This window comes from Elephas maximus, chromosome 4 (genome assembly GCF_024166365.1).
Source record: "Elephas maximus indicus isolate mEleMax1 chromosome 4, mEleMax1 primary haplotype, whole genome shotgun sequence".
NCBI classification, from domain to species: domain Eukaryota; kingdom Metazoa; phylum Chordata; class Mammalia; order Proboscidea; family Elephantidae; genus Elephas; species Elephas maximus.
The window spans coordinates 117,836,861-117,855,097 of NC_064822.1; the positions used below are offsets into that span (position 1 = coordinate 117,836,861).

Below are 18,237 nucleotides of genomic sequence, written 5' to 3' on the forward strand. Positions count from 1 at the left end.
TGCTTGCGATGAGGCCAGACACCTTAGCTGCTCAGCAAGAGGCTGCGGAGGGACGTTTATAGGAACCAAGGGAAAGCGGCGAGGCCAGCAGCAGCCTGGGCGCGGGGTACGAGAGCACTGCCCTCCCTAGCTCCGCCCGTCCGCCCGCCCGCATTGGGCTCAGCACCCCCGCCCCACCTCGGCTGCCGGCTTGGCCCAGCGCCCCCAGTCCTGTCAGACCCCGGGCTTTTAGTCCCGCCCAGCGCCCCGGCCCCGCCCAGCGCCCCGCCTGCCCCGGGGCCTGGGCGGGCGGGTAGGCTGGAGAGAGGTAACGTTTCCCAGTCTCTCCGTCGCTGGAGCGGGGAGGAGGCACCGGCGAGGTCGGAGGCAGCATGGCGGGAGTTCCAGGCGAGCGCGGGCCGGGCCCCGCGGCGGGGGAGCAGCTGCAGCAGCAAAACGCCTCGTGCCAGGTCTTCCGCGAGCGGTCGGCCACGGGGAAGCCCCAGCAAGGGTTCTTCTCCAGCTTCTTCACCAAGAACCAGAAGTGCCAGCTCATGCTGCTGACGACACTGGCGACAAGTAGGAGCCGCGACCTGGAGGCTGGGGTCGGTGGGGGTGGTGTCTGAGACCTGGCCGGCGAGGAAGGGCTGGGCCTAGCCGGCATCAGGCCTCGGAGTTCAGCCTCGGGTCCGGGATGGGGCGGGCTCAGGCACCTCAGCGCAGTCTAGGCAGATTCGGCATTATGGGGGCGGAGTTGGGGGATTGGGCCTCAGTTTCCCCGTCAGAGAAGGCTCTGAGGCCCTTTTCATCCCTGGTGTTGCTTGTGGAATGAACGAGGAGTCCGGCTAGGAGCTTGTCTGCCCTTTTGGTCACATATTTTGTGACCGATGCTCTGATTTCTAATGTAAATTACACAGCAACACGAGGATCTTAGGGTCTGGGTAAGTTTTAAAGAGTCATGCTAATTAAGGTGCACCCACTACCAGCAATGCAAAAACAACAGTTTTGCAAACCTGCCCTTCTTTGGAAGGGTTTCTTAACCTTCCTGTTTGGATGGGCTTCAGAATGTCGAAAGCCCTGAAATGGACTGGAAAATCATATGTGTATGGGCCTAAGTAGATTTTTATGGAGAGTTCATAGCTTAATCATATTCTCAAAAGGGGCCCATGACCCTCCAAAAGAGGTTAATCATCACTGCTGTGGGTTAAATAGGGCCACAACTGCCCTCTGACCGATTTCTCCCCAGTCCCAGGAACACTCCACTAGAGAAGATTTAACTTAGAAAATCAAGGTCTTAAATGCACTTGTCCCAAAGCAAATTTTCATGAATGGCCAAAGCCCAAAAGTCAATCACCCATAGATTTTCCAACCTTCTTGGGATTACTTGCTAGTAGGAAAGGAGCCCTGGTGGCACAGTGGTTAGGTGCCCATAAGGTCGGAGGTTGGAACCTACCAGCTGCACCCTGGGAGAAAGATGTGGCAGCCTGCTCCCGTAAAGATTACAGCCTCAGAAACACTATAGGGCAGTTCTGCTCTGTTACATTGGGTCACTGTGACTTGGAATCCACTGAACAGCACACACCAACAACGGTGTGTAGGGAATCCAGGAAGATTGGTGGAGGAAGGGAGGCAGAGAGTGAAGGGGAAGGGAATGATGACATTTGTATTTGTTCTAAATATATACTGGATGCCTGCTAGGTTCTGGTGGGCAGAAATACAGAGATGAGTGACAGGTGTTTCAGAGTGAAGACCAGTGAATAGAACATTGGTTACCGAGTTAAAAATGCGAGTTCAAATTCTGCTGTCCTTGTTAGCTGTAGAAGATTGACCTAACCTCTCTGATTTCTTCTATCCTTGTCTACGCAAAATGGGGGTAAGGGGATAAAAATACCTGTCTTTTAGGGTTGTTGCAAGGAATAGATTTTATGAATATAAAGTGCCAGTATAGCAGGACCTGAGTAAAGGATAGCTAGCTGTTCCTAATTTGTTCATAACAACGTATGGATAACATTGCGAAGAACGGGAATTCCAAAACACTTCATTGTGCCCATGTATACAGACCAAGAGGCAGTTGTTTGACTAGAACTAGGGGATGCTGAGTAGTTTAAAACCAGAAAAGGTGTGTGTCAGGGTTGTATGCTTTTATCATACTTATTCAGTCTGTATGCTGAGCAAATAATCTGAGAAACTGGACTAAATGAAGAAGAACACAGCATCAGGATTGATTAACAACTCGCGATATGCAGATGACACAACCTTGCTTGTTGAAAGTGAAGAGGACTTGAAGGACTTGCTGATAAAGATCAAAGACTACAACCTTCAGTATGGATTACACCTCAACATAAAGAAAACAGAAATCCTCACAACTGTACCAATAAGCAACATCACGATAAACAGAGAAAAGATTGAAGTTGTCAAGGATTTCATTTTACTTGGATCCACAATCAATACCCACGGAAGCAGCATCCAAGATATCTAATGATGCATCGCATTGGGCAAATCTGCTGCAAAAGACCTCTTTAAAGTGTTAAAAAGCAAAGATGTCACTTTGAGGAATAAGGTGTACCTGACCCAAACCAAAAAACCAAACTAAACCCTTTGCCGTCAAGTTGATTCTTGCTCATAGTGACCCTATAGAACAGAGCAGAACTGCCCCATAGGGTTTCCAAGGAGCGGCTTGCGGATTCCAACTGCCAGCCTTTTGGTTAGCAGCTGTAGTTCTTAATCACTGCCCCACCAGGGCACCTGACCCAAACCATAATATTTTCATATGCATGTGAAAGCTGGACAATGAATAAGGAAGACTGAAGAAGATTTGATACTTTTGAATTACGGTGTTGGGGTGTTGGCGAAGACTATTGACAATACCATGGACTGCCAGAAGAACAAACAAATCTGTCTTGGAAGAAGTACAATCAGAATACTCCTTAGAAGCTAGAATGGCGAGACTTCCTCTCATATACTTTGGACATGTTATTAGGAAGTACCAGTCCCTGGAGAAAAACATCATGCTCGGTAAAGTGGAGGGTCAGTGAAAAAGAGGAAGACCGCCAATGAGATGGATTTGACGCAGTGGCTGCAACAGTGGGCTCAAACATAGCAATGACTGTGAAGATGGTGCAGATCCGGGTGGTATTTCTTTCTGTTGTATATAGGGTCTCTATGAGTCGGAAGCAACTTGACGGCACCTAACAACAGCAGCAACAACAACAGCTGTTCTTACAGTGGAAGAGCCAAACAGTGAAGGAAGAGTTAAGGTATGAGGATGGTGGGTGCTGAAGTGAGCCCCAGCAAGAATCACCTGGCCTCATCCTTCCAAGGGGAGGGCTGCTGGGAGGACCCGTTGGTGTTATTCCAGTGTCAACAGATAACTTTAAAATCCTCTCACTGGGACAGCGAGATGGGAAAAACCAGACCTCATGGGAGACCTTTTTCACCCCCCTTTTTCTTCAAAGCAAATCCATTCTAAATAATACTGCAGGTCCTTTTTCAGATACCAGACACTGTGTCCCCTGTCTTTTTTCCCCCCATTAACAGGACTTCAGAATTTTGAACCCAATTCAACTTCATAAAACTCGCTTGGTTGCTTGAGTAATAATAATGCACTTAACCATGGTGCCTGACGCCTGGCACACACTCAGTTAGCAGTGCTTATTAATGATAACACTCAGGAGAGGGCAGATTAGAAAAACAGTAAACTTGTATCTAGCTTTCTCACCCCACACTAGTTTTCTTTTACTCATCTATTACTTGTGACTTTTTTTTTTTTTTTAACTTTGACTTCTTTTTTCTGGGCTATGTCATAATTTGCTGTGCATGTGTACTCTCAGACAAGATGCCTATGTAAAAGTTGATATTCGAGGCGTTTAGGTTCATTATTCTTTTCTGTAATAGTCACAGCTCATAGACTCTTAGAAGTGGAAGACCCCCAGGAGTCATCTAATGCAACCCCCCAATAGAGGAAAACTTTCTGTGCAATTTCTGACCAAGATAGTATGCAGACCTCTGCTTGGTTAGCTGTTCTTTGAGGCTCTTTGAGGCTACACACCTATGGCTTCAACATCTAATTGTTGGAAAAATCCTCTCTTACGCAAGTTGAAATCTGCCACATGTAACTTCATTCTTGGGTCTTTGTTCTGCCCTTTGAATGAACACTGAATGAAGCTACTGTGGTCCTAGTTAAGTCTTCTCCTTTCCAAATCCCCAAATCCTTTCTTGTTTCTTACCCAACATTGTCCCTTACTATACTAGTCGCCATCCTCTGTGGAAGAGCTTCAGTTGGCAGGTCTTATTTGGGACATGGTGTTACTAGTGTGGTCTGGTCAGGACAGAGAACAGTGGAGTTACTGCCTTCCCCAAATATGGATATTGTGTTGCTGTTCGTTTCTATGGATGTAGTTCAAAATTCCCTTAGTCTTTTTGGTATATACTGTATGTAATGCAGTGTAGTTGATCACTGATATAATCTGAGATGCTTTGTGGTATCCCGCTTGGTGTTTGTGTCAGTATTTTATTTTGTTAAAGACTTAGGTTAATTTTAAGTTTGTCTTCTCGTATTAATTTTTACCAATTCTGACATAACATTATTTAATGAGAGATTTGTGAGTTACTGTTTGATAATCTATAATCTTATACAGCTATTTGGATATTTAATTAGTGCTATTTTTTCCAATCAGCATACTTAATCAAACCAATATCTTTTTAGATCCTTATGTCAAACTTCTACTTGATGCTATGAAGCACTCTGGTTGGTAAGTATATCTTTTTGAAATGTTTCTCTATATTCTGGCTGCTAAAAAACAAAAACCTGAAACTACTTAAGATTTCTTACTTCAGGCCACAAAGCCCATTCCATAAGGTAGGTGATCATGATCAGCTTTGTTCTCTCCAGGCAGGCCTTCTCTCTGGACATCTTCTGCCCTAACTCCAAATTTCTGGCTCTCCCCTTCACTTTGGGCATTTAGTAAAGACAGTACTCAAAATGTTTCTTGTAAGTATTACCCAGCCCAACTTTTCCACTACACCAGCCTAGGCATTGTTGTAAATGGAGAAGATATTTCAGCTTGTTACGTAGGAGCCTTTCATGTGTTTAACTTTGGGAGGTTTAGAGGAAGTGACTTCTTTACATTCTGGCCTAATGGCAGGAACTCCAGCATATTTCCAGTAGTCAGCCAGACTTGTGTCGTAGAATTTGAACTAGGATAGATTTTGCAGAGACAGTCTCCTTATTTTACAGATGAGAAAACTGAGTCCTGAAGGTGTTAAATTGCTTTCCCAGGGCTGTTTCCTTTGCGCCTGGTACATACTGCTTCTGGTCATTGTTTCTTTAATTCGTTCTTGCCTTTTAGTGCCGTTCAGAAAGAAAGACACTTTTCTTGTGAAGATTGTAATGGAAATGTCAGTGGAGGCTTTGATGCTTCATCATCTCAGGTAGGCATTTTTGCCAAGTCATTTTCTTCCCTCTTACCCTCTCTCCTGATATTTGCTGAGCACTATATATGCTGGGCAAGCTGTTTGATAGCCTTTGTGGAGAATTCAAAAAGTGAGTTGGTTCTTAGTCATAAGGCATTTCCACTCTCACGGGGAGATAAAACAAGAACACAGTTATAAAATTTGAGACAGATTAAACTATTTTAGGTGGGTGTGGTTGTCAGAATGGAACAGTGCTGTGATGGACTGAGAGATGCCAACAGATCCAGCTAGAGGGTATAAAGCTTCCTCAGGGGCCAAGAAGACAAAGACTGTTGCCCAAAGCAGGGTAGTGTGAGCAAAAGTGGGCACTGGGAAAGCCCAAGCCATGTTTGGGGAATGGGATGCTGTCTAGTTTAGCTGGAGGGCAGGAGCGTGTGGGGAATTATGGGAAATAGGATTGGAAACAGAGGTATGATGGAGGTCTTGAATGCTAACCTAGAGGGTAACCTTGACATCTTGAGAAGTGATGTACCTTTTAAAATTTTTGATTAGGGGAGTGAATTTTCTCATTTGTAAAATATGGGTAATGATTGTATCTACGCTATAAAAAAAAAAAGAAAAAAATTCTTTTTTTTTTTTTTTTATAGAGTGGTTAAAATGAAGTCTCTCTTATGAGGTGCTTGTCATGGTAATTGGCCCATAGTAAAAAAAAAAGAAAAAGAAGCCATAGTAAGCAGTCAGTAAATGTTATTAGTTTCAAGTTCTTGGAGGGTTATGAGGTGGGTACTTTAATTATCTCCTTTTATGAGTCGGAACCGACCTGACGGCAGTGGGTTTGCTTTGGTTTTATAGTTGAGGAAACTGAGCACAGAGAAGTTAAGAAACTTGCCCAAGGTCATCAGTTGCTAAGGGCTGGAAATTGAACGTCTGCTTCACCCCAAAGCCCATCTCTTAATCATAATGCTGTGAAGTCCCAGACAGATGGGGTGGTCAGCCCAATGAGGATGGCATGTTAATTAGTATCCTTAGTCTATGTGCTACTGTAGTCCAGAGAGAGGAGAAGGAAGATATTGGTAGTTGAGGAAGGCTCAGTGGAGCATCTACAGTTAAGACTAAGTCTTGATGGATGGGTCAGTGTGGGTAGGTAGAAAAGAGTGGGCAGAGGCATTCCAAGCCGGTGAGCTGCCTACCCCGCTTATTGTGGGAGAGAAAATGGACTCTACGAAATGAGAGTAGGTTTTAGAAATAACCCAGCTTCTCTTATTTTGGTGTCTCCTAGATCGTTTTGTGCCAAAATAATATCGGTAATCAGGCCCATATGAGCAGAGTGGTCACCCACGAGCTCATTCATGCTTTTGATCACTGTCGTGCTCACGTTGACTGGTTCACCAATGTTAGACATTTGGCCTGCTCAGAGGTAAGTTTTATTGTAGAAGAGACTTTTTTTTTCTTTCAGGTTTTATCAAGTGACTTTGTGTTCAGCATTTTATCCCAAATATAATTTATTTAAGCTTTTAACTTTTCTCACTGTCATAATCCCACCTTAGTCTTAAATTTCTGATTTTAACTGTTATTGGGTACAATTTTTGGGATACAGCTAGAGAAATTTTAAGTATCTTTTTAGGATTATCCTAAATAACCTTTAAGTCCTAGTATTAGTGATGACTGACTTTAATTGTAATAAGAAACTATTAATTTTTCCTATTGAATAAACTATATAATGTAGTATAAGGAGCTCTGGTGGCACAGTGATTAAGCTCTTGGCTGCTAATTGAAAGGTTGGCAGTTCGAACCCAACCAGCAGCTCCACAGGAGAAAGATGTGGCAGTCTGCTTCCGTAAAGTTTACAGCCTTGGAAACCGTGTGGGTCAGTTCTACTCTGTCCTACTGCATCGTTTTGAGTTGGAATTGACTCAGTGGTAATGGGTATGTGGTATAAATATAATAATAGTTAACATTTATTGAGGGCTATATGCCAAACACTGTGTGGATTCTCATTTAATCTTCATGGCAGCCTGTTAGGGGAGCTACTAGTACTATCCCTGTTTTATGTATTTGGAAAGAGGCAGTTGTTCAATGCTTGAAATCCTAGTTAGCAACTGGCAGAGGTAGGATTTGTATTCAAGTCAGGCAGGATTACAAGCAGGGGTCTTCACTGGTTTGCTTGCTGCCTTCCATAGGTAAATGTCCTTGCTTGTCCTGGAATAAAACATTTAGTGTAATAATCTTAAATGGGTCTCAAAACTACAGCATAAAAAGATATTTATTATTAAGTGCTTTGAATTGCTTTCAGAAGTACACCACACACGCGGACACACACACGCTCCTAGAGAGACATGTATTTCATACTTGGATTTCATTAATTGAAGAGAAGTTAAAAAAAAATATGAATCTCAGGATTATACTTTATAACTTAGATTATTTTCTCTTTCCCTTGAAATTAGTAAGTGGCCCCATTGCATCTAATTATAATTCATATTATTTGGAGAGTAGACTGAAACCTGAATTTTTAAATAGGTGTGTCTCTTGGGTGTTATGAAAATTAATGCCTGTTAGCTAGTTAAAGTATGTTAAGTGCCTTGAGCTCCTCAGAGCAATGAGGCCATGTTATTGTAGAAGTAACAAGAAGTGGGCCATTCTCTCTTCAGCGAGCTAGCAAAAATGTGGCCAGGCTGGCTGTAGAATCTATGTGGCTAGTTCCAAGACTTTTTTATTTATGAAAGTTGATTTTTTTCTTAAAAATATAGCTAATTAGAAGATACATCCTGACTTCAGGCTGTCATGCCCTTAACATGACCATGTGGAATGTTCTCTGTTCTTTGTGCTGGATGGAGAACTGCTTTGTACCACTTAATTTTTCTTAGTACATTCAGCCCCTGAGGAAGGTCATGAACCTTGTGCAGGTTTGAGGGAAGGTCCAAGAGAGTTTCAAAGACCTGGGCTGGGGCCAACAAAACCCCACTGCCTTCAAGTTGATTCTGACTCATAGGGACCCTATAGGACAGAGTAGAACTGCCCCATAGAGTTTCCAAGGAGTGCCTGGTGGATTCGAACTGCTGACCTCTTGGTTAGCAGCTGTAGCACTTAACCACTACGCCACCAGGGTTTCGGGCTAGGGCTGGGGGGTGGGGTTCATATGTTCAAAGTGTCTTAGACTTTGATGTATTCATTTTTTAAGATCACATTGAAACTCAGTCGGCAGATCTTTGGAAGAATGCTTTCTTGAAGTCCTTTTGGTAATTTCTGGCAGTGTTTGTGTTTTGAAGAGCATGAACTTTTAAGTTACAGCTCTCTGACTTTTGATATCAAAAGAAATTAGTTCTGCCAGTAAGTCTACAGTTTAAAATTTTAGCAAATTCCCTTTGGTAGATGATTAAACTTTCCCCCACCCCCTGGTGTGTTTGGCATTGTCTAGTGTAGCTCATGGATATGTGTTCTTTTTTCTTAATTTAAGGACTTCCTGAGTTAACAGACTGCTAACAATTCTTTAAAAAAAAATCTTACATGTACTGTCTTCTTAGAAAAACACTAATTTTATATTCTTTTCCAATTTTTTTTAAAAAAACCGGTTGTTATTATAAAGGATATAGATCATGAGCATTCATTTTCTTCTCGCTTGCCTTATGTCTTTGTGATAGATTCGAGCTGCTAACCTCAGTGGAGACTGCTCACTTGTAAATGAAATGTTCAGGTTACATTTTGGATTAAAACAACACCATCAGGTAAAAACTAACCTTTGAAACCACCTCCCTCAAGAGTGTTGTGAGTGGAAATTATGAATGAAGAATGGGAAGTACATTTACTGTGTGAAATCTGAAAGAACTTCCTCTATGAAAAGAATTAAAAAATGTGTACCTCTTAAGCCAAGTAGGTGGAATTTAATTTTTCATAGTAATTATGGGCAAACTCTGACGGAGAGTTTTTAATAGTAAAAAGAGCTATGATCTCACTCCTGGGATACTTTTGAATGGGGGTGGATAAGGAATGGAAGTGAAGTCACAGCCTGTCTTCTCTCTGAACAGTCCTGGACTTATATTTCTAAACTACCACAGGATTCTAGAGGGACAAAAAGAGTAAAACCTTTCAGAACAGATTGAGGCTGCATTGCAGCACAGTTTATGGCTGTGTACCAGTGCACCTTTAAGGGTATATGATGTGATAGAAAAAGCTTTGGATTGTCACAGACTTGATTCTGATGAGCTGAACTGAGAGGGATTTTGTAAACAAAATGAAACAAAAACAAAAAAAACCAAAACTGTAAGTCAAGATGATCCTGCTGGAAAGCCTTTAAGATTCATGATAGATGGACGTGGGGGAAAGGAAGTGTAGAGCTGATAGATTGATAATGAATATGAGCGGTTCTGCCCACAGCAACCAAGGGGCTCTGTGTCCACACTCAGGGGAAAGGCTGGTCAGAGATTTTTCTATGGGAGGAGCTCATTGGGCCATTCTGTGAGGCATGTGGACACCAGAATAGCAGTTTCAACTAGATACAAAAAGGATAGGCATAGAACAACAACAGGAAGGCCCTCGGTTCTCCAGAGAAGGGAATAACTCAACCCTGGGCTGAAGGGTGGAACTAGTAAGGCGAAATGTGTACTTAGTCTTGGGGGGCTGGAAGACAGGCCTGCTACCTAGAAAGGGTGATTATTTCAGTAGGACCAGTAATGCTTTCAGCTGGTCCAAGTCAGCTTAGTGATTTGCTCCATGTCTTCTGTGCTCTTGAATCAATCCCTCCTTCTCTGGTGAATTTAGCTTGGGCTGAATTTGAATGGGCTGTGTGTTCTGGCACTCAGTGGAGAGGGTGGAAGTAGAGTACACATCCATATACTCCTAGAGGGGAGGATAATGTGGTTCAAGTATGTGATCCAGGGCCCACAGTCTTTGAAAGAGAAGTCTGTCCTCTTTCTACTTTTGAGCAGCAGCAGCAGAACAGGAATAGAGCTACCATCGGATGGAAAATAAACAGATAGGTAGAAGTCTGGTTGAGGGAGGGTCCCTACTTTCTTTTACAGCATGTACCTAAGAAACATAAACAGCAAGTACAGTACCTGATTGTAAATCTGCAGTCTTACTTTTTAAAAAATTTTTTATTGTACTTTAAGTGAACGTTTACAAATCAAGTCAGTCTCTCATACAAAAATTTATATACATCTTGCTATATACTCCTAGTTGCTCTCCCCCTAATGACACAGCACACTCCTTCCCTTCACTCTCTCTTTTCGTGTCCATTCAGCCAGCTTCTGACACCCTCTGCCCTCTCATCTCCCCTCCAGACAGGAGCTGCCCACATAGTCTCATGTGTCTACTTGATCCAAGAAGCTCACTCTTACCAATATCATTTTCTATCCCATAGTCCAGTCCAATCCCTGTCTGAAGAGTTGGCTTTGGGAATGGTTCCTGTCTTGGGCTAACAGAAGGTCTGGGGACCATGACCTCCAGGGTCCCTCTAGTCTCAGTCAGACCATTATGTCTGGTCTTTTTATGAGAATTTGAGGTCTGCGTCCCACTGCTGTCCTGCTCCCTTAGGGATTCTCTGTTGGTTCCCTGTCAGGGCAGTCATCGATTGTAGCCTGGCGCCATGTAGTTCTTCTGGTCTCAGGCTAATGTAGTCTCCGGTTTATGTGGTCCATTCTGTCTCTTGGGCTCATAATTACCTTGCGTCTTTGGTGTTCTCCTTTGCTCCAGGCGGGTTGATTTTTTTTTTCTTTTTAAAAGTGCTTTTTATTTTATTTTTTTGTGCTTTAGGTGAAAGTTTATAACATTAATTAGTTTCTCATTCAAAAATTTATACACGAATTGTTTTGTGATATTGGTTGCAATCCCTGCAATGTGTCGGCACTCTTCCCCTTTCTACCCCGAGTTCTCTGTGTCCATTTGTCCAGTTTTCCTGTCCCTTTGTGCCTTCTTATCTTTGCTTTAGGGCAGGTGTTGCCCATTTGGTCTGGTATACTTGATTGAACTAAGAAGCACGTTCCTTACGTGTGTTATTGTTTGTTTTATAGGCTTGTCTAATCTTTGGCTGAAAGGTGGACTCTGGGACTGGCTTTACTTCTGAGTTAGCAGGGTGCCCAGAGGCCATGGTCTCAGGGGTTCTTCCAGTCTCTTGTCAGACCAGTAAGTCTGGTCTTTTTTTTTTTGTGAATTTGAGTTTTGGTCTACGTTTTTCTCCCATTCTGTCTAGAACCCTCTGCTGTGATCCCTGTCACAGCAGTTGATGGTGGTAGCCAGGCACTATCTAGTTCTCCTAGACTCAGGCTGGTGGAGGCTGTGGTTCATTAGTCTTTTGGACTGATATTTTCCTTGTGTCTTTGTTTGCTTTCATTCTCCTTTGCTCTGGACAGGATGGGACTGATAGATGTATCTTAGGTGACCACTTGCAAGCTTTTAAGACCCCAGACACTACTCACCGAAGTAATATGTAGAACATATTCTTTATGAACTATGTTATGCCAATTGACCTAGATGTCCCCCCAAGACAATGGTCCCCAGCTCTTAGCCCACAGTCATACTTCTATTTTAACAGAATTTTTTTTACATTTGGAGAGAAGTGGATCTGAATTGTGATCCACATTTTGTCTCTAAACTCTGTGGCTCCAGGAGACTCATTTTTGCCCCTTTTTTTTTCCTTGGAGGGGAGAAATTTTCTTTCTTCCTGACAATTGCTATTTAGGTAAACTATTTTCTTAGGAACCAAACTTTAATTCCTATACAAAGAACACTCAGGAGAAAAAAATAATTGGATTAAAAAAAATTTTCTTTTTCTAAAAAATAATGACACTTTCCATGTTTGGGTTTGTAGTTTCCTATTGCCTCCAGGGAACAGAGTCTCTGCCTCAAAGAAAAAGTTAGCTAGCATTGGCCAACTGAAAATTTAAGGCAGAAGTAAAGTATACCTTGTTGTTGTTAGGTGCCATCGAGTCAGTACTGCCTCATGGCAACCCTATGTACAAGAGAATGAAACACTGCCAGGTCCTGCGTCATCCTCATAATCGTTGCTCTGCTTGAGCCCATTGTTGCAGCCACTGTGTCAATTCATCTCATTGAGGGTCTTCCTCCTTTTTGCCAACCCTCCACTTTACCAAGCATGATGTCCTTCTACAGGGACTGCTCCCTTCTGATAATATGTCCAAAGTACATGAGACGAAGCTTTGCCATCCTGGCTTCTAAGGAGCATTGTGTCTGTACTTCTTCCAAGACAGATTTGTCTGTTCTTCTGGCAGTCCATGGAATATTCAGTATTCTTCGCCAACACTATAATTCAAAGGCATCAATTCTTCTTTGGTCTTCCTTATTCATTGTCCAGCTTTCACATGCATATGAGGCAATTGAAAACACCAGGGCTTGAGTCAGGCCCACCTTAGTCTCCCAAGTGACGTCTTTGCTTTGTAATACTTTAAAGAGGTCTTTTGCAGCAGATTTGCTCAGTGCAATACCTCTTTTGATTTCTTGACTACTGCTTTCATGGGCATTGATTGTGGTTCCAAGTAAAATGAAATCCTTGACATCTTCAATCTTTTCCCCATTTATCATGATGTTGCTTATTGGTCCGGTTGTGAGGATTTTTGTTTTCTATATGTTGAGGTGTAATCCGTATTGAAGGCTGTAGTCTTTGATCTTCATCAGTAAGTGCTTCAAGCCCTCTTCCACTTCAGCAAGCAAAGGTTTTGTCATCTGCATATCTTAGGTTGTTAATGAGTCTTCCTCCAATCCTGATGCTGCGTTCTTCTTCATATAGTCCAGTGTCTCGGATTATTTGCTTAGCATACAGATTGAATTAGAATGCTGAAAGGATATAATCTTGATTAACACTTTTCCTGATTTTAAACCACTTGGTATTCTCTTATTGTGTTTGAACGACTGCCTATTGGTCTATGTACATGTTCTGCATGAGCACAATTAAGTGTTCTGGAATTCCCATTCTTGGCAGTGTTATCCATCATTTGTTATGATCTACACAGTTGAATCCCTTTGCATAGTCAATAAATCACAGGTAAACATCTTTCTGGTATTCTCTGCTTTCAGCCAGGACCCATCTGACATTGGCAATAATATCCCGTGTTCCATGTTCTTTTCTGAATCTGGCTTGAATTTCTGGCAGTTCCCTGTTGATGTACTGCTGCAACCGTTTTTGAATTATCTTCAGCAAAATTTTACTTGAGAGTGATATTAACGATATTGTTTGATAATTTCTGCATTCTTTTGGATCACCTTTCTTTGGAATGGGCACAAATATGTGTCTCTTCTAGTTGGTTGACCAGGTAGCTGTCTTCCAAATTTCTTGGCGTAGATGAGTGAGTGCTTCCAGCATTGCATCTGTTTGTTGAAACATCTCAGTTGGTATTCCATCAATTCCTGGAGTCTTGTTTTTTGCTGATGCCTTCAGTGCAGCTTATACTTCTTCCTTCAGTATCATTGGTTCTTGATCACATGCTACCTCCTGAAGTGGTTGAACGTCGACCAATTCTTTTTGGTGCAGTGACTCTGTGTATTCCTTACATCTCTTGATGCTTTCTGTCATTCAGTATTTTTCCCATAGAGTCCTTCAATTTTCCAACTCAAGGCTTGAATTTTTATTTCAGTTATTTCAGCTTGAGAAATGCTGAGCGTGTTCTTCTCTTTTGGTTTTCTAATTCCAGGTCTTTGTACATTTCATTATAATATTTTTATCCTCTTGAGCCGTCCTTTGTAATCTTCTGTTCAGCTCTTTTACTTCATCACTTTTTCCATTTGCTTTAGCTACTCCGTTCAACAGCAAGTTTCAGAGTCTCTTCAGATGCCCATTTTGGTCTTTTTTTCTTTCTTGTCTTTTTAATGACCTTTTGCTTTCTTCATGTATGATGATGTCCTTGACGTCACTCCACAGCTCATCTGATCTTTGGTCATTAGTGTAATTTAAAGTGTATCTTAAGTTTAATTAAATTTTATGAAAAATTAGTCAGGAGCATGTTTATAGGTTTTTTTGTGATTTTGCAAAGTGGGAGTTACTGTTTATCAGACACTGTCTAGAACTTCAGAGGATGACATCCGCTTATGTTATTGGAAAAGATGAGAAAATGAAGTTTTATTTATACCTAAATAATTTTCGATTGAGCTAAACTTTATAAAATAAGAGTTATATTTCTTTGTTCATTTAGTTTTTCTCATTTGTAATGACAGAAATTAATAAAATACTATGAGAGGAAATTAATTTAAATTTTGGTTCAGATGTTATGTAAAATGCTATTATTTAATAATTAAATTTTCCTGTAAAATTCATGCCACATACTTTTCCTTCTCCTTAGGTTTGTGTGCGAGACCGAGCCATTCTTTCTATCTTGGCTATTAGGAATATCAACAAAGAAGAAGCTCAAAAGGCTGTTGATGAAGTTTTTGAATCTTGTTTCGATGACCTTGAACCCTTTGGAAGGATCCCGCATAACAAGACTTATGCAAGATATGCTCATAGAGACTTTCAAAATCGTGATCGATACTATTCAAATATATGAAGGACAATGATATTTTATATTATAGAACTTCAGTGATCATGAAGAAATTATGGTTTTTAAATGGACAAACGTATAAAATATAAATGATCAATTAAATGCAGATAACACAAAGAAGGTGCTGATTCTAGCATATGATCAGAAAAAGTAACTGTGGCAAAAAATGAAACTGCCTTAAACTCCAAGGCAAAAATTATTATCTTTATAACTAATTATATGGTAAATAAGGCAAATAAATTGCATTTTTGTGTTTTCTACAGTATACCTTTTTATTGTTTTTTTTTTTATTATGTGATTATTTTAAAGTTTAGTTATAAACCTGTGAAGTGTGCCCTTGTATGATGTTAATAGGTGACCAGAATTGGCATTTGCCTTCTAGAGATTAAATGTACTGATCTTACTCTAAGACATTCATTAAGATATTGTCGTGATCTAAACATTCAAAGAATAAAAGTTGAGAGCTATTTGTTCAATAATCAATGCCCCCACTCTCTGCTGTTCTCTCAAAATGTGTATGGGAACCTGTGGCTTAATTTTCTGGGGCAAGTCTTGATTAGATTTTTTTGAAATAAAGGCAATACATTAAATTTTTCATGCAATCTAATTTAATTTTATATCTTTATAAGTTTTTTTGTATAATATAGTCTCAAATCTTTTTTCAGGGCCTCTGTCTGAAGTTTGGATTCAGAAAATATGGTCATTTTATCTATAATGATAGCTTAGCTGGTAGCTCCATCTTCCACTTAAACTTGACAAACATTCTTGGCTTGTTTACAGATGGAAAGATGGTGATGTGGATTAGACGTTTATAGACAATGAAACTAACAGGGTTCTTGTGTGTTAAAATTTGATTACCTATAAATTATGTGGTACCTCAAGTCTAAAAAATTATTAAACATTAAAAACAAGGTTTGTACTCAGTATTTTAAGATTGTGGTGAACTAGTATTCGGTGTAGTTTTGAAAATGAGTGCATTGAAGCTCCTCATTATTATAGATAACTGGTGCAAGCAAAAAGACCACTGAAAGAATCCAATTAAAAAGAGAGCCAAAATTTTATAGTAGACAGTAAAAAAAAAAAAAAGGGTTTGGTTGAGGCTATAGCTTCATTGGAAACCCTGGTGGTATTGCGGCTCAGTGCTACAGCTGTTAATGAAGAGGTTGGTGGTTCAAATCCACCAGGCGCTCCTTGGAAGCTCTATGGGGCAGTTCTACTCTGTCTGCAGGGTTGCTATGACTTGGAATCGACTCGGCGGCCGTGGGTTATAGCTTCAGAAATGAAACTAAAATGATGAAAATAAACATCATATTTAACAAAATTTAGGCTAACATTGCAACTACATGCTAATACTTTGAACAAATAGTACATTGGTTATATTGGTGTAACGGTTTTGAAAAAATTGTATAATATATGCTATCCTACATCTTATGTTTGAGTGTAGCATTTGCATCTTTAGAAGGGTTATTTTTATAGAAATATTTGAAAACTGATTTTCCCAAAGTTCTCTTTAATCCTTTGTTATTCAAATCATTAGCTTTGAGATACTTTTTGAAGAAGACATTATTATTGTCAAACTTCTCTTCACTTGTTGAGTAAATGATAGAACATTATCTCAATGGAATATTATTTGGCTAATAAAATTACTGAGGTCCCAAAATGGGATGTTGATAGAGTAAAAGAAATAGGATACAAGCTATATGCATACAGTGATCCTAAAATGGTTGTGCATACGTATAGAAGCTGAAATGGGATGCATCAAAATGAAATAAGTTTTGGATTAGGGTTGATGTTTTTTTCCCTCGAAATTAGTTTTTTTAAATCATGCAATTATGCTACTTAAATTAGAAAAGAAATTAGTAAACTTCAAAACAAGTCATATTAGAGAAAATGTATTATTATACATATGATAAGTTAAAAAAACTAACAATTCTCCAGTTTTTTCCTGGAAAATATTTGTTGATCTTAATTAACATAATTCTTTTGGAAAATATGTTTTAAACTTCTTAATTTTTTCTTATACTTTAGATGAAGGTTTAAAGAACAAACTAACTGCTGATTAAACAGTTCGTGTGCATATTGTTTTGTGACATTGGTTAACCCCACAACGTGCCAACACTCCCTTCTCAACCTTGGGTTCCCTGTTACCGGCTTTCCTGTTCCCTCCTGCCATCTAGTACACTTGCCTCTGGACTCATGTGCCCCTCTAGGCTTGTTTTGTTTTATGGGCCTGTCTAATCTTTAGATGAAGGGTGAACCTCATGAGTGACTTCATTACTGAGCTAAAAGGATGTCCAGAGGCAATAGTATCGAAGTTTCTCCAGTCTCTGTCAGGCCAGTAAGTCTGGTCTTTTTTTGTGAGTTAGAATTTTGTTCTATATTTTTCTCCAGCTCTGTCTGGGACCTCTGTTGTGATCCCTGTCAGAGCAGTCAGTGGTGGTAGCTGGGTACCATCTAGTTGTACTGGAGTCAGTCTGACGGAGGCTGTGGTAGTTGTGGGCCATTAGTCCTAAAATTATTTTTTTTTATTGAACTTTAGATGAAGGTTGACAGAATGAACTAGTTTCTCATCAGTTAGTACACACATTGTATGACATTGGTTAACAACCCCACAACATGTCATCACTCTCCCTTCTCAACCCTGGGCTCCCTATTACCAGCTGTCCTGTTTTCCTCCTACCTTCCAGTCCCTGTCCCAGGGCTGGTGCGCCCCTTTAGTCTTGTTTTGTTTCATGAGACTGTTCAGTATTTGGCTGAAGGGTGAACCTCAGGAGTGGCCTCATTATTGAGCTGGAAGGGTGTCTCGGGGCCATACTCTCAGGGTTCTCCAGTCTCTGTCAGGCCAGCAAGTCTGGTCTTTCTTTTTGAGTTGGAATTTTGTTCTACATTTTTCTCCAGCTCTGTCTGGGACCCTGTATTGTGATCTCTGTCAGAGCAGCCAGTGTTGGTAGCCAGGCACCATCTAGTTGTACTGGACTGAACCTGGTGGAGACCATGGTAGATGTGGTCCATTAGTCCTTTGGACTAATCTTTCCTTTGTGTCGTTTAGTTTTCTTTATTCCTTGCTCCCGAAGGGGTGGGACCACTGGAGTATCCTAGATGGGTGCTAACAGGCTTTAAAGACCCCAGACATTACTCACCAAAGTAGAATGTAGAACATATTCTTTATAAACTCTATGCCAATTGAGCTAGATGTTCCCTGAGACCATGGTCCCCACAGCCCTCAGCCCAGCAATTCGGTCTCTCAGGTCCATGTGTCTATGGAGCTACCATGGGCTTGCCTTGTACAGGTTGTGCTGGCCTCCCTAAACTTATTTTTGAATTAAAAAATTTTTTTTTCAATCACCCTGAATTCTTTTCTCCG

General features: G+C 40.8%; 1 protein-coding gene across 1 annotated transcript; it reads left to right on the forward strand.

The window, feature by feature from the left end:
• The first annotated feature begins 342 nt into the window (after positions 1-342).
• ATP23 (ATP23 metallopeptidase and ATP synthase assembly factor homolog) lies at positions 343-16,302 on the forward strand. The gene is made up of 6 exons (XM_049883734.1): positions 343-558; positions 4,685-4,730; positions 5,328-5,409; positions 6,671-6,808; positions 9,030-9,113; positions 14,676-16,302. Exons 1-6 carry the CDS (start codon positions 372-374, stop codon positions 14,877-14,879), a joined length of 741 nt encoding a protein of 246 aa, XP_049739691.1. The 5' UTR covers positions 343-371; the 3' UTR covers positions 14,880-16,302.
• The last annotated feature ends 1,935 nt before the right edge of the window (positions 16,303-18,237 follow it).